The sequence below is a fragment of the Diceros bicornis genome, chromosome 38, assembly GCF_020826845.1.
Source record: "Diceros bicornis minor isolate mBicDic1 chromosome 38, mDicBic1.mat.cur, whole genome shotgun sequence".
Taxonomy (NCBI): domain Eukaryota; kingdom Metazoa; phylum Chordata; class Mammalia; order Perissodactyla; family Rhinocerotidae; genus Diceros; species Diceros bicornis.
This window is the reverse complement of record NC_080777.1, coordinates 3,449,672-3,473,943: the sequence shown is the minus strand read 5'-3', so window position 1 is coordinate 3,473,943 and position 24,272 is coordinate 3,449,672. Positions and strand designations below refer to the sequence as shown.

The window sequence follows — 24,272 nt, the reverse complement described above, 5'->3', positions numbered from 1 at the left end:
TTCCATAGAATCACTTTTCATTTTATTTACTTGCTCAATACCTTATAACGGGGGTCGGGGAGGGAGAGTGACAGTTTCATATGCAATATCAGAAGAAACTGTACCTATAGTTGAGTTTGAAATATTATCATTGCTCTGAAGGACATTAAGTAGGGAACGTGAGGGCGAAAACATTTGCATTTTCCTGAAGAGATTCAGACCTCAAGTTAAAGCTCTCTGCAATGGCACCTCAATAATGCATCCTCTAGTACCCAATGGAGTCACATTTCTTTCAAAATATTCTTAAAATTGAATTTTCACTAATTAGAACTCCTTCCTACACTCTAATCCTCAATTATCTTATGGAGGTTTAACCCTCCATCTCTAAAACTGTGAATTTGGGCCAGTCTCAGGGAGGTGTTATCTCAGTTTAGGAGGTCTCCAGTTTACATAGATCATTTGTTTTTAAATTTGAGCCTGGGATCCATAAACTCCCATTCCTCTCCACTTCTAGTTTTCCTTCCTTTCTTCCCTCCGGGGAGGGAGAAGTTGGGGAAGAGGAAAAGCAAACCTTGATCTGCTCCTGTCCTCCAGCATTTCATCCCAAATTCAGAGATGTAGTGTGAAATCTAGGGCAAATCGGGTGTTCCTTAGAACCTGAACTTTCTTCAGTCCTTTGTGAACAAAGCCCACCCTTGCCTTCAACCCTTCCTTAGCCCAACCATAAACCTCACCAGAGCCCAACCTCTGGCCGTGGGAACTGTCATCAAAGAACAGAGCAAGGGGGCTGCCCCTGCTGCCACCATCGCTGAGCTGAGGAGGGGCCGGTGAGCAGCTGGAATGTGTTGCTGGCAACCTAAGTTAGAAATATGAAAGCATCTTTCTAGATGGCGGTTGGGTTGTGTAACTCATTTGTTCACTCAACAAATATTTGTTAAGATCTGCTATGTGGGCCAGGTAACTTGCTAAGTGCTGGGGACACTGTGGTGAACAAACAGAGACAGTAAAAAAATAAAACAAGTAAAATATATAATATGTCAGACAGCAATACGTGCTATAGAAAAAAAATAAAGTAAGCAGGCTGTGGAGAAAAATAAAGCAAGAGAGTGGGAAGAAGAGGTTGGTTTGGAGATGGGATCATGGTGTTGAGATTTTAAACAGACTGGTCGGGGAAGACCAGGCTGAAAATGTGATAAAAGACCTGAAAATGTGAGAGCAAATGACACGCCTCCAGCAGGAGTGGAGTAGGTGGGGGAAGAGTGGTAGAAGATGAGGTCAGAGGAGCAGCGGTGGGCATGGGGGCAGAGAGCTAGTGCCTTGTGGCCACGCTGAAGACTTCTGAGCGAGACAGAGAGCCACGAGAGGACAGGCATGGTCTGAGTTACACTTTAAATGCTTGTTCTGGCTTCTGTGTTGAGAATAGTCTATGGTGAGGAAGGCGTGGAAGCAGAGAGAATGTGTGGCTTGGAATAGGATAATGTTCTTAACCTTTTGAAAATTATTTTTCATTACAGTTTTTTCACTATAGGGGTCCCTAAGGAGCCTTTTAGACATTTTTTTCTTAATTGTGCCCCCACCCTCGCTCCATGACATTTTAATACCTCAGATATACTGCGTATCTGTTTATGCACTATATGTATATCTGTGCTTTATACACACAAAGAGTAGACTCATTCACAACCCCCCCAAGAACCAATTTGTATCCCCTTGGGGGCAATATTTTCTCTGCTGAGGATGCATGGATTAAGGTGATAATACTACTGTATGACATCTGTTTTTCCTCTCTAAGAGTTTACCATTATAAAAATCACCCTGGGAAGAGGTTCCATATATGTGGCTCTATCCTTCAATATGTAGGCATGGAAACATGAACATGTCTAGTGTTTTTTTCAAAATGCACAAAGTTATTAAAAAAAAGCCTTAATAACAGATATTAAGATAGTTTTATTCTTTTCTGCTAGAAATCCTGAGATAGTATTAGCTTTTTATTCTGTGTAAACCATGATGGTGACAGTTCAAAGAAAGGATTCCTAAGAGATGTGAAAATCTCAAAATAGAAATGATTCCAAAAGATGTTTGGAAAACTCATTCTCTGTGAAATGTGCACACATGTGGGTATGCTTGTGTGTGTGTATTTATATGTAGGGGGAGTGGGTGTGTATCTTATATTTTCTCTGGGAATTTGTGCGGATCAGTATGTCTGCAGATAATTAAAAAGCAACAATTGCTGGGTTTTTACAATTTTACTCTATTTTTTAAGGAACTTGGGGCTTTCCAAGAAAAAGTTGTTTTCTTTTCTTTTCTTTTTAAAACAAACTTAACAAATGAGTTTTAGGATCTTCACTGCTGGAAATTGAAATGAATGTTACGCTGTTGACAGGTAGCAGAAGACGGGATGTGATTAAGTGCATTGTCAAGATCCCTCAGTTGGATTTACTAATAGCAGCTTCTCAGAAAGGATTAATAACAGTCTTTAATAGCCAGGTAATTTGAAAGCTTATATTCTTTCCTTTCCCTTCCCTTCCTTCCTTGCTTCCTTCCTTCCTTCCTTTTGTTTTTTCTATGCATTATATGTACGTATCAGGTGCTGCAGAAACCATAAACCATGTCAGAGTTATTCCAACAAATAAAGCCAAATATTACTAAAATGAGAAGATCACTGAGTCCCAGAGCAATTGTTCAGATTTAGGTAGCTGCACTTGGCCACGTTCCTCAGGGTATCATATGAAACCATGTGGCATCAGCATGATTAAAGGATGATCCTGGATAACTTCTCAGATAAAATCAGAAGAACTCACAAGTCAAGTTATTTAGTCATAATTCTACAAAGTAATAAAAGGTCCCAATAAGAACCGCAGACTTTGAGTACAAAAACGGCTCAAATTCTAGCCCTCCTGTTTCACTAGCTATGATAAATAGGGAATTAATGGGCCAGCTTGTACCTTTTCATATCTATTCTTTCACATCTGTACAATGAGGGCACCAGGACCAGTGCTCTCTCCCTCAGAAGACCGTAGCGAAGGTCAAACGAGATGATGAATGTAGAAGCATTTATGAACAATAAAGGCCTGTATACATGGGCGGCATTGCTATTATTAATGTCATTTCTTTCTACATTTGTATGTTTTGGACTTCTGTTTCCAAAATATGAGAGATTGTAACAGAATGTATGATGATACAGTCTATATCATATTTCACTGTGAAAATAAAAGGTGAATGTTTGGTGTTAAATACTAAAAAATAATTCCAATTATTAGTTTATTTCCAACTAGAGGCAAGCTTTGTACAAGTAAAATATATTTAAAATAATCATCACATGATTAAAATTCCATCAATAAATTTCAGCCCTTCGGTCATCTCCATTACAGGCAGCCCGCCTCTGTCAGAGGAGAGGGCCGCGTGGGCTGTGAGGTGGTGCACTGGGAGGTTCCTGGTGCGAGCGAGAGCCTGGCCTCCCCGCCCAGCTGTGCGTGTTACTTGTTTATCTCCATGCCCTGGTCCCTCCTCATCCAGGACCAAAGAATTTCCCTCCCTAGGTAGTTGTGCTGTTTAAATGAATTAATACAAATAAAGTGCTTAGTGTGATTGTAAGCACTCAGTAGATGTTGGCAATTACGATTATGAACAAATGATGTGAAAACAAAAATGGATTTGCCTCATTTAAACATGAGAACCTTCCTCAATCTCTTTTTTTCTCGGCGCATTATTTCTCTTCTCATTTTTTGCCTTGATTTCCTCAAAAATAGAACTAAAATGATATCCAAAGAAAAATGTGAGAAGGAAAATAATGACCCTCATAATACAATAGTTCAGGATTATGTAAAATCTTGAGGTGGCATTATCATACTTCCAGAGAAGCGTCATACACGCATACACACACACGCTCACTCACACATGTTTATAGGTGCACGCGTGTATACTCACAAACACACAGACACTCACATCTCCTTCTTATGAGGTAATGCAATGGTAGAGAAAGGATTGCTTAAAAATTAATTACTTTAAGATTTGATACACCAAGAATAAACAGTATTTTAAATGTTGCATGCCTTCCAAATAGGATGACACGTTCCGTGAGAAAAGCAATTTGGTAGGGCAGCTCACAGGAATAATTTATTAAAAGGTAGCCATTAATAAAGCAACATATCTTACAATGAGTTAATCTATAATTTAGGCTCTATCTGAAGTAGAATAAACACAGTTAAGAATTTTCATGGTGCTCTCTGGAGGGCTTGGTGATATAGACTGTAAATGTTATTAATGAAAATTCCTGCCAAAAAAGCTAGATTTCAAAAATTCAAATGATACCTATAAGGATTATGAAACTTTTAAAGATGATAAGAGAACTTTAAAGATGTGACTTCCACTAAAGATGGAAGTAGGGAAAGAGAAGAGGAAACCACATGTGTTCTGCTCTCTGCTCACCAGTTTCCTCAGAGCACTTTCTGTTTCCCATCTAGAAAAAAGTCCTCGGGTAGAAAAGCCTTTTTGAGCTCTTCAGATGAAAGACAGTCTGCGATGACCACGACTAACAGTTTTAGTGATCTCTCTGATTGACTTTTCCTCCTTTTCACATAATGCATTCCTTCTGGGCAGTTATTTCCTAGACTTTTCCCAAGACCACCTGAGCATACCAAAGAAACCAGGTTATTGGTACACCTGACTACCTCCCTTTACCTTGGGAACAATTAACATGCCTTAAGGTTATGTATAAGAGGCTGCTCATGTACATACCAGGTGTGCGTGGACTAAATCTATGATTCTCAACTTGCATAGTACCCAGGGCATGATATGCATTCAATAGATACTTACTGAATAAAAGAGGAAGCCCACTGGATAGAAGGTTCTTAGCTCTCTTAATAACTTGAGCGATAACTTTCAAATAAAACAATGTTTTTTTCCTACATCAATCTATATTCATATCGACTTATTTAATATTCTTTTAACTACTCTTGCCATTGGTGTTAGTATTATTTTGCATTCCCAATTTTTTTTTTTTTTTTTTGGTAAGCTAACATCTGCTGCCAATCTTCCTCTTTTTGCTTGAGGAAGACTGGCCCTGAACTAACATCTGTGCCAATCCTCCTCTATTCTGCACATGGGACACCACCACAGCATGGTTTAATGAGCGGTGTGTAAGTCTGTGCCCGGGATCTGAACCTGTGAACCCTGGGCCACTGAAGCGGAGTGTGCCAAACTTAACCACTATACCACCAGGCTGGCCCCTGCATTCCCAATTTTTGAGGTCAGATGTTGCTCTGAATAACTAAAGGATGTGAGGCAGTTTGCAAATAGAAGGAACATAATAATTAGGAAAGTGTAAGATGCTAAGAGCACAGTTCCCAGGCTTAAAGATAAGCATCAGAAGCATAAACCTTGCCCACAGCACACAGTGCTTTATTTCACGGGCCTGGGCTTTCCGGGGAAAGGAGAACCAGGGAGGCGACGCATGGAAGGCCGAAATGACAAGTGAGATTAAACGGGGAGATACTGAGTTGTTTTAGAGTCAGCATTCTCGTCTTCAATATCGTGCCAACTAGGTTTGGTTATTCTCTTCCTTTGTTTACAGATGAGAGTTCAGACCAGTACCAATGTTACTGTAAGTACATTTTTAAAATTCCTAATTACGTCAAATTTAGGGCTATGATGATGGTTCCTCCATAACTAATCACAATCTCAATAAAGTGCTGGAATCAGCTCTGAGAATAAGATGTTTTCCTAGATTGTAAGCTTATGTTTATTGAGTAGCATCAAAACAAACCTGAGCAACAGCAAAGGTAACAGATATTACCTTCCAGAGTTAAAGTGATTGCAGAGAATTGCTGGAAAATGGATTACTCCTTGGAAAGCTTCAATTTAAAAGCTTCACCTAAGTTTTTCCGAGCACCCTCATTGAGGAATGTAAAACATGGACACAACGCAAGTTGTGAGAACAACAAGAAAATAGCCAAAGGGAATAACTTGACAACATTTTATTTTAAACTTGAAAACAGCATAAAAAAAGCAACTGCAATTTTTAAATTTTTTTAAGCCTTATCACTAATTGGACAAGTAATCTCGCACAGATGTTGTAAAGCTACGGTGACGTGCTTTCAGAATCCCACCGTGGCTTTATGAGAGATGGGGAAATGCTTGACTTTCCACCGAGCTTGCACGCACTGAATGCACTGAACTACAAAGGAGGGCGCCAGGCCACCCAGCAGATGAGTCCGGTTTCTCTCTGTTAGAACTCCTAGTGGATTTTACAGAGGATTCAAGGGCTGTCTGAACCCAAGCAGCAGTTTCTGGCACAGTAGGCGCTCAAGCGGGAGCTGTTCTTGTTCAGCAGCGTGTGGTGGCTGATATGAAAGATCCTACCCACGCCAACTTGGCAACTTGAGGCAAGACACAAGGCAAACTCATTGGCCTCAACTTGATCACTGAGCCGATGATCACTAAGATCTTTCCCAGCTAATAATTTTATGCATGGAGATAGGGTCAGAGAACTTGCTTAATCAATGCCCTAAATCTAGTTTCCCTGTGAAGAAGTGTTCTCACGTGAGTGAATAGTGCACAGAGATCACGGCTCTGCCAGCTGCCCCGGGCTTCCAGGGAGCTGCCCCAGGCACTGGCTGCATCGTTTTCCAGCTGATGGTGCTGAGACGCCCAGGGTAAGGGTGAAAGGGAAAAAGATGAGAGCCCCCCCCTCAAAACATCAGAGAAGAGACATTGCAAGGTTCCTCTGCAAATAAGGGGGCAAAATGGGGGTTTAACGTAACTAAGCTACAGTTTAGTAACCATCACCGTGTGATAGAACAAAACACAATCTTACTGCCCCTCCACTCCCCATTCTATGCTTTTCTATCAGGATACCTCCTGGATTACAGGATGTGACTACCTCTCGCAGCTGAAACGCATTGTCGCCACTACAGAAAGGACCATTATTGTCTGGGATTATAAAGCTCAAGGGAGCAGCCAGGTACTGTGCCAAGAGAAATACTCAAAGAAATGAGATTGTCTTTTCCATACTTGTAGGATATGAGCAATCCACTTTCTCTATTGAACATTAGTTTCCTCATATATAAAATGAGGCAGTTTAACTAAATAATCAAGTCCAGTATTAATATTCTGTGAGTCTAATTAAAAGAGGACGTTCTTTCCATTTAGCGTGTGTTTAATTTGGGGATATTTGTTTTTTGTTTTGTTTTTGAGAGAGAGAGGCTAATTCCTTTCTTCTTTTATACCCTTCTCTGAATCCAAGTATTATCTTTCCGATTATGCTCATGTTGTCAAGTTCAAAGCCTTTTTCTCCGGTCCAGCTTCATTTGGTAAGAAAATTACCAAAAACAAATGCTTAATTCTGGGAAAAAATCTAATGGGGCAGATGTTAACGTTAATCTCTTCAGTAGCTGAGATGTGACCACTTAACCAATTTACAATATTTATTGAGCATTTTGCAGACATTTATTTATTTATTAACGTATTTATTTGCAGACATACAGAAGTAATGAACATGTTCCTTGCATTCAAACAAAACTCAGTCTCGAAGGATCTCATGAATAAACGTAATATATCATATAATGGTCCAGCAAATTATACAGTAAAAAAGAGCATGTGCACTAGGGGCTGAGGGAGAGATGAGATCACTGAGCACTGGGATTATAAAAACATGGCCTCAGGAGGCAGGCTGACTTTGAAGGGCACAGAGGATTAAGAGATAATTCACCTCCCTCTGTGCCTTACTTGTCTCCAGTGTCAGTGAAAAACTAAACTTCTCATGCTTGTCCACAATGTTGTAAGCAACTAGTGATGCCAGGATGGTTTTAAAGAAGGCGGCTGGTTGCTAAATGTACTTTACGTAATGGGTCACTGTCTCATGTCGTATGGTTCATTGCAACCTCTCCTTCCAGCTCTCTCTTGTTTTCACTCTTGCTTTTCAGGCCCATAGAAGTCTCCAGTTCCTTGAAAGTGTCTCCTTGCACTCTCCAGTCCCCTCCCTCTTCTCTCTTTCACTTCCCACCTGTAGCCCCTGGATGGATCATCTGAACTGAAGTCATCCCTACCCTCCATTCTCTTAGATAGCTGTCCTTCAAAACTCCAGCCTGTATAGATGCTATAGCTTTTCTCTGCTCCTGCACAGTGGCAAGCACTGCTGGAGAAAGACACAAAGCCACGCCATTCAGCATCACTACAAATTCAGGGTCTGCAGATTCACCTGAACGCTCACTGGCTTCCATCAGTCTCTTTCTTGTACTTGCTGCCTCACTTTCCCATGCCTGGCAAGTATTCCAAAATTTCCTTCTTCTTCTCAGGCCTTCTGCCGCTCAGCAGATGAACTTGCCCCTACTTTCTTGAGAAAACTGAGTGGATAAGTCTTGTCCTCTTTCCAATCTCAGCCCTCTCACCTGCAGCTTTAACTAGGAGTATACTTCTACTTCCTTCCTTTCTTACTTCCTCTCTCTGAAGACAAAATATCCTTGTGTTTGACCACCTCCATCACCTCCTGCCTCATCCAGGACAAGGCTCCACAGCCCCTTCTCTCTCTATCTTTTTGACATGAATCTCTTCTTCTAGGATCCTTCTTCTCAACCTCCTCTGAATCTTCCTCTCCACCCCATCGTTCCCAGATCCAAGGTCACCTTCCCTGCCCACGGGACCTCAAGTGGTCTCCTCAGTCACTCTTCATCACAGGACTCTGGATTAATTCTTTAAGTGCACTTCTCATTATCTGAAATTATCTGTTTTATTCATCCATCTTCCTCCACTGGAATGATAATTCCACAAAGTCATACACTTGTCTTGTTCATCACCACATGGCCCGTGCCAAGAATAGTTCTTGGAACACCATAGGTGCTCAATAAATATCTGCTGAATGACTGAATGAACCTCTAAATATGTTCAAGTCTCACTCATTTTAAAGGAAACAAAACAAACAAACAGTTTTTTAAATATTTTTTTCCTCTATCTTAGAGAGAAACTGGGTTGCAGGAGGGGAATGGCTATATAGCTTAGTGAACCCAGTTCAGTAGTGCAGAGTCAGCTTGACAAATGCTTGCTGAGTATTTCCGGATAAACTTGGATGTCAGGATATTTTTCTCCTGATAACTCCTTGTGAAACAATGGGGACTTTAATACTTGATTTTCCTGTATAACATCCAGTTTTATGTCATTGGTCTGGTAAGACCTGAACCTTTTTATGCTTCCTGTTAATATCGCCTTACAAATCCAAGCGAGGGACATTCACAGGAATACATCAGAAAATCTCATTACTTGTTGAGCCAGAGGTAGGTACCCCACCCTTTCCCCACAAAGCACCCAAACCACAATGGTGGGCTCGCAGTGAATGTTCATTCACTTTTACTTGGTTAATTTTGTTTTTTTTTCCAAGTTCCTTTAACACTGTAGAATTATCTAAAATGAGAAACATCAGAGAGTAAAACTTTCATCAAATAATAGGGGCAATATTTAAATGTAATATTAAGATATTTAGAGCAATGTAATAACTTATTAAAAACATTCTTCTGGGGGGCCAGCCCAGTGGCATAATGGTTAAGTGTGCGTGCTCCGCTTCGGCGGCCCGGGATTCGCAGGTTTGGATCCTGGGCATGGACCGCTGCACCACTCATCAAGCCATGCTGTGGAGGCATCCCGTATACAAAATAGAGGAAGATGGGCACAGATGTTAGCTTAGGGCCAATCTTCCTCATCAAAAAGAGGAAGATTGGCAACGGATGTTAGCTCATGGCCAAGCTTCCTCACCAAAAAAAAAAGAAGTTTAAAAAATAATGAAAGCATTCTTCTGTTTCTAGGAAAACTATTTTGTCATAAAGCCGATGGATCACTGCCTCCTCTGTGTGTGTGTAGTGCCTCTGCAAGACCAGCTCTGCCGGGATGACATCCTCTTGGGGGATGATGGTGGTTTCGTGAACAAATTCACAGTAAATAGTGATGACTTTGGACTAAAGCAGGCAAAATCCAAAAAAAAGTTACAAACTCAGGTCTTGGACTCAAAGAGCTTTAAAAGGTAAGGGTAATACATGGGTGGTCCAACTGTTTTAATGTAGACATTGTTCAAGTATTTATATAGTGAAAACAATGTGCAGAGCCCCTGGTAGAGATCTAAAATACAAAGCTGAGAAAAAAATGCTTATTACCTCAAGGAACTTCCGATATAATAGGGAAGACAGACAGGAAATTAACAACTGAAATTCCTAGTTTAAGGAATTGCAATTGACGATTAAAATCTATAGGTACTTGAATGAATTAAAGAGTTAAATAGGAGAGAAGTCAAGATGGCGGCATAGGCAGACTCTGAACTCACCTCCTCCCGTGGACACAGCCAATTTACAACTACTCGTGGAAAAATTACCCCTGAGACAGAACTGAAAACTGGATGAGAGGAACTCCTGCAACAACGGACAATCCTAACTGAGGTAGAAGAGGCAGAAACTCCCTTCTGGAGAGGAAAAACGCCGCCTTCACAAGCCGCCAGCTTCACGGCCGGCGGGGAAGGCTCACAGGTACGCAGCCTCCCTGGAGGCACGGGGCCCTGAACCGGGGAGCGCCCCCGCTGTGGGCATTTTGTGGACCCAGCACAATCGAGACGAGTGGCATAATATCTGACTGTGCCTGCTACTAAAACATTGAGGAGTACCCCCAGAAAACCCAGTTCACAAAGAAACTAAAACCAGCTCTTAAAGGGCCCATGCGCAAACTCACCCATTTCAGAAAGCAACCTAAAATCACCAGAAAGAAAGGTGCACAGTGCTGTGGTGAAAAGAGACTCACCTAATAGGCCCTGAGTGCATCTCGGTGAGGGATGAGATCTCTCCAGGGACTGGGACTTTGGCGGCGGCCATTGTTGTGGCCTGGTGTGGGAGTGCTGACACAGATGCCATTGGAGTTCTCCCTGCGGCCTGCTAGCCCAGGGTCTGCCCCACCCGCTAGAGCACCGATTTAATCCAGCTCAGCCAGGGCAGGCAGCCCACCCTAGAGACTGGCCCCACCCAACAACAAGCCCTCAGGCAATTTGTGGGCCTGCATAGATTGGTGACTGGATTCTCTGCAGCCTGGCAACTGAGCCGACTTTAGCGGGGCAGGGTGTGCACAAGGAGCGGGTGGAGAGTGTGGGGCAGTGGCTGAGTGTGTGGGGCTCCTGCCGTGGAGAGACTGGATCTGCTTGGGGAGGTCGGGGCGCGCACACGGGGCAGGACTGTGTTGACTGTGTGTGTGGACCTGTGGGCGGCAGGGCTTGTCAGCTGCAGAAGACTTGTGCTTCTTAAAGACTCACATAGGGGGTTTGCCCCACCTTCCAAAGCCTGAAGCAATTGGGTGCTCCTGTGCCTGAGGCCAGCCCCACCCAGCTGTAATCCTCAGAGAGCTGACAAGAGACCTAATAGGCTAGAGGCTTACAGCAATTGTAAGGCCCTGAGCCTAACAACCTGCCACGCTGGGGGCCTACTAACTTAAAAGAAATACTGAAACACAATGTGGTATTAGAACTTGCAGCCAACTGTGCTGGGGCTCCCCACACCTGATAAAGAGACTGAAGGGCCCACAACAACTACAAGCAGCTGAGCATTACAACAGCTGGCCAGGAGCATAACTTGGCCTCCCTGGGCGCCTACAGGGAGAGCAAACAGGCCACAACAGAAGGACACATGTAGCCCACATAGGGGTCACCCCTGGAGCATTGAGAACTGGGGGAAGCACACTGGAAGCCTCCTAAGGCATCACTTACATAAGGTCACCTATCCAAGAGCAGGAGACGTAGCTGACCTCCCTAATACGTAGACACAAGCACAGGGAAAGAGGCAAAATGAGGAGGCAAAAGAATACATTCCAAGTAAGGGAACAGGACAAAACCCAAGAAAAGGAACTAAGTGAAACAGAAATGAGCAACCTACCCGATAGAGAGTTCAAACAAAGAGTGTTAAGGATGCTCGCTGATCTGAATAGAAGAGATCTGGAGAAGAATAGATGAACTCAGTGAGAATGTCAACAAAGAAATGGAAGATATAAAAAAGAACCAATCAGAAATGAAGAAGACAATACTAGAAATGAAAAATTCATTAGAGGGACTCAAAAGCAGAGTAGAGGATACAGTAGAACGGATCTGTGAGCTGGACAAAAGACTAGAAGAAATTATCCAAGGTGAACAGGTAAAAGAGAAAAGAATTAAAAAGAGTGAGGACAGTCTAAGGGACCTCTGGGACAACATCAAGTGCACTAACATCCGTGTTATAGGTGTCCCAGAAGGAGTAGAGTGAGACAAGGGGGCAGAGACTCTATTTCAAGAAATAATAGATGAAAACTTCCCTAACCTAAGGAAGGAAACAGACATCCAGGTACAGGAAGCACAGAGAGCCCCAAACAAGATAAACCCAAAAAGGCCCACACCAAGACACATCATAATCAAAATGTCCAGAATTAAAGATAAAGAGAGAATCCTAAAAGCCGCAAGAGAATGTCAAGTTACATACAAAGGAAACCCCATAAGGCTATCAGCTGACTTCTCAGCAGAAACCTTGCAGGCTAGAAGAGAATGGCACAATATATTTAAAGTGCTAAAAGGAAAAAACTTACAGCCAAGAATACTCTACCCAGCAAGGTTATCATTCAAAATGGAAGGAGAGATCAAAATTTTCCCAGATAAGCAAAAATTAAAGGAGTTTGTCACCAAGAAACCAGTGCTACAAGAAATGTTAAAGGGACTGATTTAAGGGGAAAAGAGAAGACCACAAATAGGAAAAATTATCTATTTCCATGATAAGAGGGTAATGGATACAAAAGCACGAAAGAGAGGTTAGATATGATATCAAAAACATAAAAGGAGGGAGGAGGGGAGTTAAAGAGTACAGCTTTGAGACAGAGGTCAAACTAAAGTGACCATCAATTCTGTATAGAAGAAGAAAGGAACAGAGACAGACTACTAAAACACTGAGAAAAAAAAAAGTTAAAAAAATGGCAGTAAGTACATACTTATCAATAGCTACTTTGAACATCAATGGACTAAATGCTCCAATTAAAAGGCATAGGGTGGCTGACTAGATAAAAAAAACAAGACCCATATATATGCTGCATACAAGAGACACACTTCAGACCTAAAGACACTCACAAACTGAAAGTGAAGGGATGGAAAAAGATACTCCACGCAAATGGCAATGAAAAGAAAGCTGGGGTAGCAGTACTCATATCAGACAAAATAGACTTTAAAACAAAAACTGTAAAAAGAGACAAAGAAGGGCATTACATAATGATCAAGAGAACAATCCAACAGAGGATATAACACTTGTAAATATCTACGCACCCAATGTAGGTGCACCTAAATATATAAAGCAATTATTAACAGACATAAAAACAGAAATAGACAGTAACACAGTAATAGTAGGGGACTTTAACACTCCACTTACACCAACGGATAGATCATCCAAACAGAAGATCAATAAGGAAACATTGACCTTAAACGACACTCTAGAACAGATGGACCTAGTAGATATATACAGAGCATTCCATCCAAAAACCGAAGAATACACGTTCTTTTCAAATGCACATGGAACATTCTCCAGGATTGATCACATATTAGGCCACAAAACAAGTCTCCATAAATTTAAGAAGATTGAAATAATACCAACCATCTTTTCTGACCACAACGGTATGAAACTAGAAATCAACTATAGGAAGAAAATCAGAAAAGCCACAAATACATGGAGATTAAACAAAATGCTACTGAACAACGACTGGGTTAATGAAGAAATCAAAGAAGAAATCAAAAAATACCTGGAGACAAATGAAAATGAAAATACGACATGCCAGAATTTATGGGATACAGCAAAAGTGGTTCTAAGAGGGAAGTTTATAGCGATACAGGCCTATCTCAACAAGCAAGAAAAATCTCAAATAAACAATCTCACAATGCACCTAAAGGAACTGCAAAAAGAAGAACAAACAAAGCCCAAAATCAGTAGAAGAAGGGAAATAATAAAAATCAGAGCAGAAATAAATGAAATAGAGACCAAAAAAACAATAGAAAAAATTAATAAAACCAAGAGCTGGTTCTTTGAAAAGATCAACAAAATTGACAAACCTTTAGCTAGACTCACCAAGACAAAAAGAGAGAAGGCACAAATAAGTAAAATCAGAAATGAAAAAGGAGAGGTTACAACAGACACCTCAGAAATACAAAAGATTATAAGAGAATACTATGAAAAGCTATATGCCAACCAATTCGACAATCTGGAAGAAATGGATAAATTCTTAGAATCATACAACCTTCCAAAACTGGAACAAGAAGAAGTAGAGAATTTGAATAGACCAATCACCATTAAGGAGATCGAAACAGTAATCAAAAACCTCCCCAAAAATAAAAGTCCAGGACCAGACGGCTTCCCTGGTGAATTCTACCAAACATTCAAAGAAGACTTAATACCTATCCTTTTCAAACTCTTCCAAAAAATTGAGGAGGGGGGAAGCTCCCTAACTCATTCTACGAAGCTGACATTACCCTGATACCAAAACCAGACAAGGACAACAGAAAAAAAGAAAATTACAGGCCAATATCACTGATGAACATCGATGCAAAAATCCTCAACAAAATACTAGCAAATCGCATACAGCAATACGTTAAAAAGATTATACACCATGATCAAGTGGGATTTATTCCAGGTATGCAGGGATGGTTTAACATTTGCAAATCAATCAACGTAATACACCACATTAATAAAATGAAGAATAAAAATCACATGATCATCTCAATAGATGCAGAGAAAGCCTTTGACAAGATACAGCATCCATTTTTGATAAAAACTCTGAATAAAATGGGTATAGAAGGAAAGTACCTCAACATAATAAAGACCATATATGAGAAACCCGCAGCTAATATCATCCTCAATGGTGAAAATCTGAAAGCTATCCCTCTAAGAACAGGAACCAGACAAGGATGCCCACTGTCACCACTCCTATTTAACATAGTACTGGAAGTCCTAGCCAGAGCAATCAGGCAAGAGAAAGAAATAAAAGGGATCCAAATTGGAAAGGAAGAAGCGAAACTGTCACTATTTGCAGATGACATGATTTTATATATAGAAAACCCTAAAGAATCCACCAGAAAACTTTTAGAAGTAATAAACGAATATGGTAAAGTTGCAGGATACAAAATCAACATGCAAAAATAAGTTGCATTTCTGTACACTAAGAACGAAGTAGCAGAAAGAGAAATTAAGAATACCATCCCATTTACAATTGCAACAAAAAGAATAAAATACCTAGAAATAAACTTAACCAAAGAGGTGAAAGATCTGTACACCGAAAACTATAAAACATTTCTGAAAGAAATTGAAGAAGACACAAAGAAATGGAAAGATATTCCGTGCTCTTGGATTGGAAGAATTAACATAGTTAAGATGTCCATACTTCCTAAAGCCATCTATAGATTCAATGCAATCCCTATCAAAGTTCCAACAACATTTTTCACAGAAATAGAACAAAGAATCCTAAAATTTATATGGAACAACAAAAGACCCCGAATAGCTAAAGGAATCCTGAGAAAAAAGAACAAAGCTGGAGGTATCACACTCCCTGATTTCAAAATATACTACAAAGCTATAGTAACCAAAACAGCATGGTACTGGCACAAAAACAGACACACAGATCAATGGAATAGAATCGAAAGCCCAGAATTAAACCCACACATGTATGGACAGCTAATCTTTGACAAAGGATCCAAGAATATACAATGGGGAAAAGAAAGTCTCTTCAACAAATGGTGTTGGGAAAACTGGATAGCCACATGCAAAAAAATGAATGTAGACCCTTACCTTACACCATACACAAAAATTAACTCCAAATGGTTTAAAGACTTGAATGTAAGATCTGAAACTATGAAATTTCTAGAAGAAAACATAGGCAGTATGCTCCTCGACATTGGTCTTAGCAACATCTTTTCAAACACCATGTCTGACCGGGCAAGAGAAACAATAGAAAAAATAAATGAGACTACATCAAACTAAAAAGCTTCTGCACAGCAAAGGAAACCATCAACAAAACGAAAAGACAACCTAATAATTGGGAGAAGATATTTGCAAAGAATACATCTGATAAGGGCTTAATCTCCAAAATATATAAAGAATTCATGCATCTCAACAACAAAAAAACTACCAACCCAATTAAAAAATGGGCAAAAGACCTGAACAGACATTTCTCTAAAGAAGATATACAGATGGCCAACAGACACATGAAAAGATGTTCAAAATCACTAACTATCAGGGAAATGCAAATCAAAACTACAATGAGATATCACCTGACGCCCGTCAGAATGGCTATAATTAACAAGACAGGAAACAACAAGTGTTGGAGAGGACGTGGAGAGAAGGGAACTCTCATACACTGCTGGTGGGAGTGCAAACTGGTGCAGCCACTATGGAAAACAGTGTGGAGATTCCTCAAAAAATCAAGCATAGAACTACCATATGATCCAGCTATTCCACTGCTGGGTATTTATCCAAAGAACTTGAAAACACCAATTTGTAAAGGTACATGCACCCATGTGTTCATTGCAGTGTTATTCACGATAGCCAAGACTTGGAAGCAACCTAAGTGCCCATCAAGGGATGAATGGATAAAGAAGCTGTGGCATATATACACAATGGAATACTACTCAGCCATAAGAAACGATGAAATCCAGCCATTTGTGACAACATGGATGGACATTGAGGGTATAATGCAAAGTGAAATAAGTCAGAGGCAGAAGGTCAAATACCGTATGATTTCCTTCATTAAGTAGTAGATAATAACAACAATAAACAAACACATAGGGACAGAGATTGGATTGGTGGTTGCTGGGGGGGAGGGGGGGAGGGAGGGGGGTGAAGGGGATGGTTTGGTACATGTGTGTGGTGATGGGTTGTAGTTGGTGTTTTGGTGGTGAACATGATGTAATCTGTGCAGAAGTGGAGGTGTAGTGATGTACACCTGAAATTTTTACAATGTTGTAAACCAATGTTACCGCAATAAACAAAAAATTAAAAAAAAAAAGTTAAATAAAAAATTAAATCATGAAAACCAACTATAAAAGACATATATGACTATTTACTAGCACTTGAGTATGGAAGAAGATTCTACACATAAAAACAGGGGATACAGAATTCAAAGAAAAAGTTTGATAGATTTGACTATACACAAAAGAAAACCTTCTGGACATCAAAAGATATTTTAAAAGTAGGTAACGAATGGAATAAATATTAATAACAAATATGACAGACAGTGGGTGTACTCTTTAATAGGTATTAGAATTCAATTAAAAAACAATAATTCCTCAAGAGAAGAATGGCCAAAGGCCATGAACAGAAAATTCACACACACGCACACACTACAAATAGTCAATAAACATTTCAAAATGATCATCAGGTAAAAATGCTAATGACAATCATCTCCAACTAATGAGATTACAGGTGATTTTCATTGTCTTCTTTTTAATTGTAGTGTCTTTGAAGTTTTTAGAGTAAGGCATATATTACTTTTATTAACAGAAAGATAAATTTGGTATTAAATATATCCTCTTTATTAATCAAAAAGGTAAAACAAAATCAGGTATAATTTCTCACTTATAAAATTGGAAGGGATTAAAAATGGAGACGATGCAGTAAGATGGACATTCTTACAGACTGCTGGTGTGGAAGTATGAGCTGGATCCCTGTCTGGAAAGCAATTTGGCCAGATGCATCAAGGGTCTTAATAAACATATATACATTGGGACCTGGGATCCCCATGTGTTTAACAATATAAGTATGGTTATCACAGCATTATTTCTAACAGTAAAATATCTAGTGTCTAACAATAGGGGAATGATTAATTTAAATGATTAATCATGTAAATAAATAATTTGTATATTATATAAATGTATAATATGAAATAATATAAATTCTATAAATATATTTACATATTTTATAAATATGTTCATACATATTTAATATATTTATATGTAAAATATATTTTTTGTCAGACTCTTAAAAATATTTAAGGTATCAAGGATGTTTAATAAATCGTAGTATAACCAGATTAAGGAATGCCATGCACCCTCATTAAATTATATTTTCAAAAATAATAATATGGAAGATATTCATGATATAATATTAAGTAAAAAATATTTTTATTTTTGTATGTACATATAAATCTAGTTTTATAAAAAATACATCTATGTATGTATGTATGTGTGTGTGTCTGTGTATTTCTACTCTTCTATTTAGAAAAATGTTGAGTGTAAATATCCCAAAATGTTAATAATGATTATCTATGGGACTTCAGAGAGGTGATTTTTATTTTCTTCTTTATGTTTTTCTAATTTCTAAATTTTGAACAATGAAAATTTTTCATTTAGATTAAGAAAAAAACTTTTAAAAATACAGGATTACACTTTGTTGTTAATGTAACAAATATTTTATCCCAGAGTTAGAATATGCAATTAAAAGCTCATTACAACTGTTACTACAATGGAATTATGACTAGCCCACTGCTGGGATCCTATGAATGACACAATAATGAACTATGTGGCTCCATTTTTCATTCTTCACATATGAGCAGTATTACTTAGTTCCACCAAGTCCTAGACCCTGATGGGCACTTTCCTAATATGTGATGTGCTGCTCGACATACGATCACGCATTTCATTCCAATTATGATAGGCTCTTAGAATAGATGCTGAGACATGAATCTTCTCTTTACTGAGATGTGTCACCTGTCAGGAAATTCCATGGCCTGTTTTCCTTCACTCTTTCCATTAGAGAGATATGTTAGAAATGAGATTGTGGGATCTGAGGAATTCGAGGAATCTGGGTACGGATAAATGAATGCTAATTTACATTGGTTCTTTTGGGTGACTATTTACATGTAGATAATTTAATCACGTAGATGATCATTATGTACATGATTTATTATTGGAGACTGATATATATGTAGGCTGAGTCTTAAGGCATTTCCTTACACCAAGAGATCTTAGAACCCAACAGAATGAAAAGTATTAAGGCCAAAGAGAATATTAAATTCTGCAGCCATCATTAAAGTTTTCCTGTGGCTGACATCCACACGATTCATTCATATTGAATGGGTAGGGGTGGGAGTAGCAAACACTGGTATGCAAAACATTGTATAAATTCAAGAATGAAGTAGCCAGAAACCAGATCTCAGAATGAAGCACAATCTGGCATAGAAAAAGAAATCTCCCTCTCCACTCTGTTCAATACTATATTGTTGAACTTCTCTGCCTTGAGTTATAAACATGTCTGTTCCTCAACTAGAATCTAAGGATCTTGGGGACCAGAATTTTACCTTAATCATCTTTAAGTCTTTGGTACCTGGGATACAGTAGGTGCTCAATAAATGTTTGTGAATGAGGAAACAAACACACTGTAACATATGAGTAAATATAACACCATGAAGATGGCTTCTTCCAGTTAAGCCAAGAATTTTACCGCAGAAGTTTTGCCCTCTAACACTAAGCTTCTCACTCAAATGTCCTGTGTACTGACGAGCAAGCCTGTGACAAGGATTCATCAGTGATCTGGGATTATAAATTTCCCAATTCTTCCATTTTGAAACTATTCATGGAATATCTGAAAATGAATTGACTCATATAAGATGTAAAACAATATGAAACACAGTCCTCCATTTATATGATCAGAATTTTTTCAGGAAAGTAAGGATAATAGTGCCAATACTGGACTGGGATTCTTCTAGATTATTCCTTTAATTCTGAATCTATAGCTCAAAATTTGATGATACTATTTTATTTTTCCATTTTAAATAGGCTATATTATCAAAATTTAGTTAAATAGTTAGGAGTGGTATAATGCATGCACCGGCCCGGTGGTGTAGTGATTAAGTTCGTGCACTCTGCTTCGGCAGCCCAGGGTTTGCAGGTTTGGATCCCGGGCATGGACATATGCACCACTCATTGAGCCATGCTGTGGCAGCGTCCCACATACAAAATAGAGGAAGACTGGCACAGATGTTAGCTCAGGGACAATCTTCCTCAAGCAAAAAGAGGAAGATTGGCAACAGATGTTAGCTCAGGGCCAATCTCCCTCACGAAAAAAAAAAAAAGCGGTATAATGCACAGAGTGGTATTATATGTGCCCGCTTTACTACAGTTCAGAGGTGCAATTTGACTAAAGTAAAAATGAAATGCCGAATAGAAACTCCACATGATATGTTTGTGTGTCTAACATAACCTTCCTTTTTTTTCTTGTAATTCTAGCGTTAAGAGGAAGCTACATAATGACTGGGTTATGAAAATTAGGTATATCTCAGCCTTAAATTGCTTTGGATCCTGCTCCTTAGATAGCGTTCATTCACTAGTTTTGGAATCCTTGAAGAGACTTGAGGATAATTTGTAAGTACAATGGTTTATACACGTAAACATTCTGTGACTTTCAGACTTTTCACAACTGATAAGCCCATGGCAGCCGTGGAGCTTTCAACCTGGTTTTTAGAAAAATTAGATATTAATTATTCCATTTTTTTGACAAGATTAATTGAGGAAGTTGAAGTTACTCATGCAAATCTGAACATGACATGTCTTCCTAGCAGTAATTTTGCTTATTTGTTGTTTATTGCTATAATCTTTGAAATAAATCAGTACAGGTGTATCTATAACTATGTTTTCCAAATAGAGTTCTACTAGTAAAACTTTATACTTTTAAAGTCATTCTTACAGGTCAACTGGCTGACCAATAGCCTGTGAGTATCTGTAGCACAATCATCATGTTCCATTTGTAATAAATACACAAAATGGCTTTTCATAGACAGGTGAATTTGAATAGTGTGTAGTCTTATTTTCTATCTGGTTATATATTTGTTAATATATAGTAACTGTAAAACAACTATTATATTTTAAGTTTCAGTTTTAAAAAATGCATTGAGTTATATGTTACAACATGGATAAACCTTTAAAACGTGATGCTAAGCGACAGAAGCCAGACACAAAAGACTGCATATTGAATGATTGTATTTACAAGAAATGTCCAGAAAAGGCAAATTTATAGAGACAGAAAGTATATCAGGGGATGCCTAGGCGTGGTGGTGGGAGCAGGGACCCCAAATGGGCACAAGAGAACTTTCTGGAGTGATGAAAATGTCCTAAAACTTTTTGTGGTGATTCTATGCAACTCTGAAAATTTACTAAAAATAATGAAATTGTACACTTACAAACGGGTGAATTTTATGATGTGTAAATTATACCTCAATAAAGCTGTCTTAAAAAAAAATGGGTGGAGACTTCCGGTTTCCAGTCTGGCATGTAAGGAGTTTAAAAGTCATCATTCAGTCATTCAGTCCTACAACAAGTAAAATACTAAACAAACTGAAAAATCAATAACTCTTCTTAGATCCTTCAAAGAAGTGAGGTCACGGCTCCCAAATTTGGAGAGACAGACAGGCAAATACTGAAAATCACAACTTACAGAAGCAGAAATCCACAAGCAGAAACCTCATGGGAAACCAGTACCAGGGTAGGGAGACTGAAACTGTAATTGACAAATTGCTGGGGGCTCAGGTAGACGAGTCTAAGAGTTAAAAGCTCCAGAGACCCAGTCATGGGGGTCCTCACACTTTTGTGAGTTTTAGCTCCAGGGGATTGACCAGTTTCTCACAATGAATATTGGACAAAAATCCTCTGCTTCTAGTAGAGGAAGGGGAAATGAACCGTTTTGAAATACACCAGAGCATTTTGTTCTTCTTAACAAGGTCTGCCCTCGAGAGAAACTATCTTACCAGAGCCTAAGCTATTGAGGTTTTATCAGAGACTGATCAACCTGGGAAAAGGGAAATACCCAACTCCAGCCCACTCTAGCCTTTCTGTCCTCCCTAAGAGGGAGAGGAATGAGAAGCACCTGTGAGGTTCACATTGCAGAGGCACAGGTTCACTAAAAGACTGAGACCTAATCATAGACCGCTCCCCTCTTACAACTACATTATTAAAGGCCTACTTACAGCAGTTCTTTTTATGTAGTACATCATGTCCCCCTAGCCAGAAAAAATTACAAAGCATACTAAATGGCAAAAATGCAGTTTAAATAGCATTAGAACCAGACTCAGCTAAAGCAGAGATGTTGGAATTATCAGACCGGGAATGTAAAATAACTATGACTAATATGCTAAGGGCTCTAACGGATAAAGTAGACAGCATGCAAAAACAGATGAGTAATGTAAACAGAGAGATGGACATTTTAATAAAGAATCAAAAAGAAATGCTAGAGATTAAAAGAAAAACTGTAACATAAATAAAGAATGCCTTTGATTGGCTCAAGAGTAGACTGACAGGAGTGAGGAAAGAATATCTGAGCTTGAGGATATGTCAATAGGCACTCTAAAAATGGAAAAGCAAAGAGAAAAATAATTGAAAAAAATGGAATAGAATATCCAAGAACTGTGGGACAACTACAAAAGGTGTAACATACATGTAATTGGAATGCAGGAAGAGGGGGAGAGAGAGAGGAAGAGAAGAAATATTTGAAGCAATAATGGCTGAGAATTTCCCCAAATTAATGTCAGACACCAAACCAGAGATGTAAGAAGCTCAGAGAAAACCAAGCAGGATAAATGCCAATTTGATTTCATACTACATTGGCAATTCATGATACATTCATAACCATAAAGGAATATTGTGAAGATATATGCAAATATAATATGCCCTTGTGGTCCTATAGAAAGCATATTTTCTACTTCAACATCCAGAGAAAGGGTTTTCATTTCCTAGACACACAAATCTACAGCCATGATTTTAACAGCACAAATATATCCAATATGCTTACCAGGGTAATTCTAACAGTTAATATGGCAACCAGAAATCTCTACAGGTCATGTAGTTCAGCCTTTAATCCAGAAGTGCATCAACTATTCAACAAATATTTACTAAGTCACTATGTGTTAAGCACTGTGGACAATATAAATATGTTTCAGTCATGACCCCCGCCTTTAAATGCTTAAAATCTAAGTGGGAAGACAAGAAATATAGACATAGAATCAGTGGTATGCTGGAACCAGCTCATATCAGCTTATGAGAGCTGACTGCTAAGATTTCAGGAATTTGGCAAACTTGTTGTTAAACACTGCCATCATTAAAAAATAAGCCCACAATTCAATTACATTAAAAATAAAGGCAATAGATACTCAAAACTCATCATTTCCTATTTATTTTACTACATTTTACTATTATTTATGCTTTTGAGGATTTTATGTCCTCAAGAACATAGATGTAGTATATAATGGTGTGTAATTGTATATCTTTTCCTGACTCCACATTCAGAGATGTAACATTGATAGTTTGAAATCAGCCATGATAGGAATATTTATACCATGGAAAACAGCAAATATTGTAAACCAATGGTAAATGTTGTAAACCAATGGCACTCTCCCCTCTCCACTTCCCTGCCCCCAGCTGAATATGAAACATTTACCAGCACGCCACTGCATAGGATAATTTACATTGCAAAGCAGGGCATGTCAAAATCAGCTGAATGATTTAGGATTATAGGCATAATAGGAGTTTGGAAAAGGGAGTGATAAATGATAGTCCTCTAGCAAGCCCATAGAGATAAAAACAAAAAGTCCTATATAGGAGACTATGTAGATAAATTTGGTAGTGATTTCATCAAACAAGAAAGTTTCCAACAGCCACAATAAACATACCTAGTCAGCTTTTGGATGGATGAAGTGACTTATTCCTTCTTAAAAGAGTATCTTTACATTGGTATATTTAGTTGTCTACCGTCAATCAAACATTATAAAATACCTTCATCTCTCCATTAGGTTGAATGTTATCAGCCCTCTCTTTGACTTTCTTCCCTCCCTACCCACTTGGACCCCAGGTTAATCATGTGAACTCATATCTCACCAGCATTTGTCTTTGCCTTACACCCCTATATGTCTACTGCGTCAACTGCAAAATCCCTACCGTTCTGCTCAGTAGAGCCCTTGGCCCAGCCTCCCAATCCTTTTACACACCTTTGATATATTCTCTCTCACATTCCCCTCAGTGACTATTCCAAACTTCAACTCCTTTCACTCTCCATGGATGTCCTGTTCTATTACAAGACCAAAAAAAACCCTGAGGCTTCACGAATAATTCCCCAACACCCCAGATCTTTCAGAATTTTTTATATCCACACCCATCCTTAAGTCTTCTCTTTTTGTTTCAGAGATTGAGGTATCAAACCCTCCATTGGTGACCTACCACTTACTTCCTTCTCCTCCAGGATCTTACTATCTCAGTTTCTCCCATTGTCACTTTCAACCTATAATGCTCAAGTCTCTTCTGATCTGAG

The 24,272-nt window shown here is 38.9% G+C and overlaps 1 protein-coding gene across 1 annotated transcript in view; it reads left to right on the top strand.

Annotated features, from left to right (window-relative positions):
• Positions 1 to 24,272, top strand: part of WDR64 (WD repeat domain 64) — a 132,546-nt gene that overhangs the window by 18,266 nt on the left and 90,008 nt on the right. The window contains exons 4-8 of the mRNA XM_058533548.1: positions 2,360 to 2,463; positions 5,549 to 5,578; positions 6,827 to 6,937; positions 9,768 to 9,982; positions 20,207 to 20,341. Coding sequence (XP_058389531.1) covers positions 2,360 to 2,463; positions 5,549 to 5,578; positions 6,827 to 6,937; positions 9,768 to 9,982; positions 20,207 to 20,341 — 595 coding nt within the window. The remainder of the gene's footprint in view (positions 1 to 2,359; positions 2,464 to 5,548; positions 5,579 to 6,826; positions 6,938 to 9,767; positions 9,983 to 20,206; positions 20,342 to 24,272) is intronic.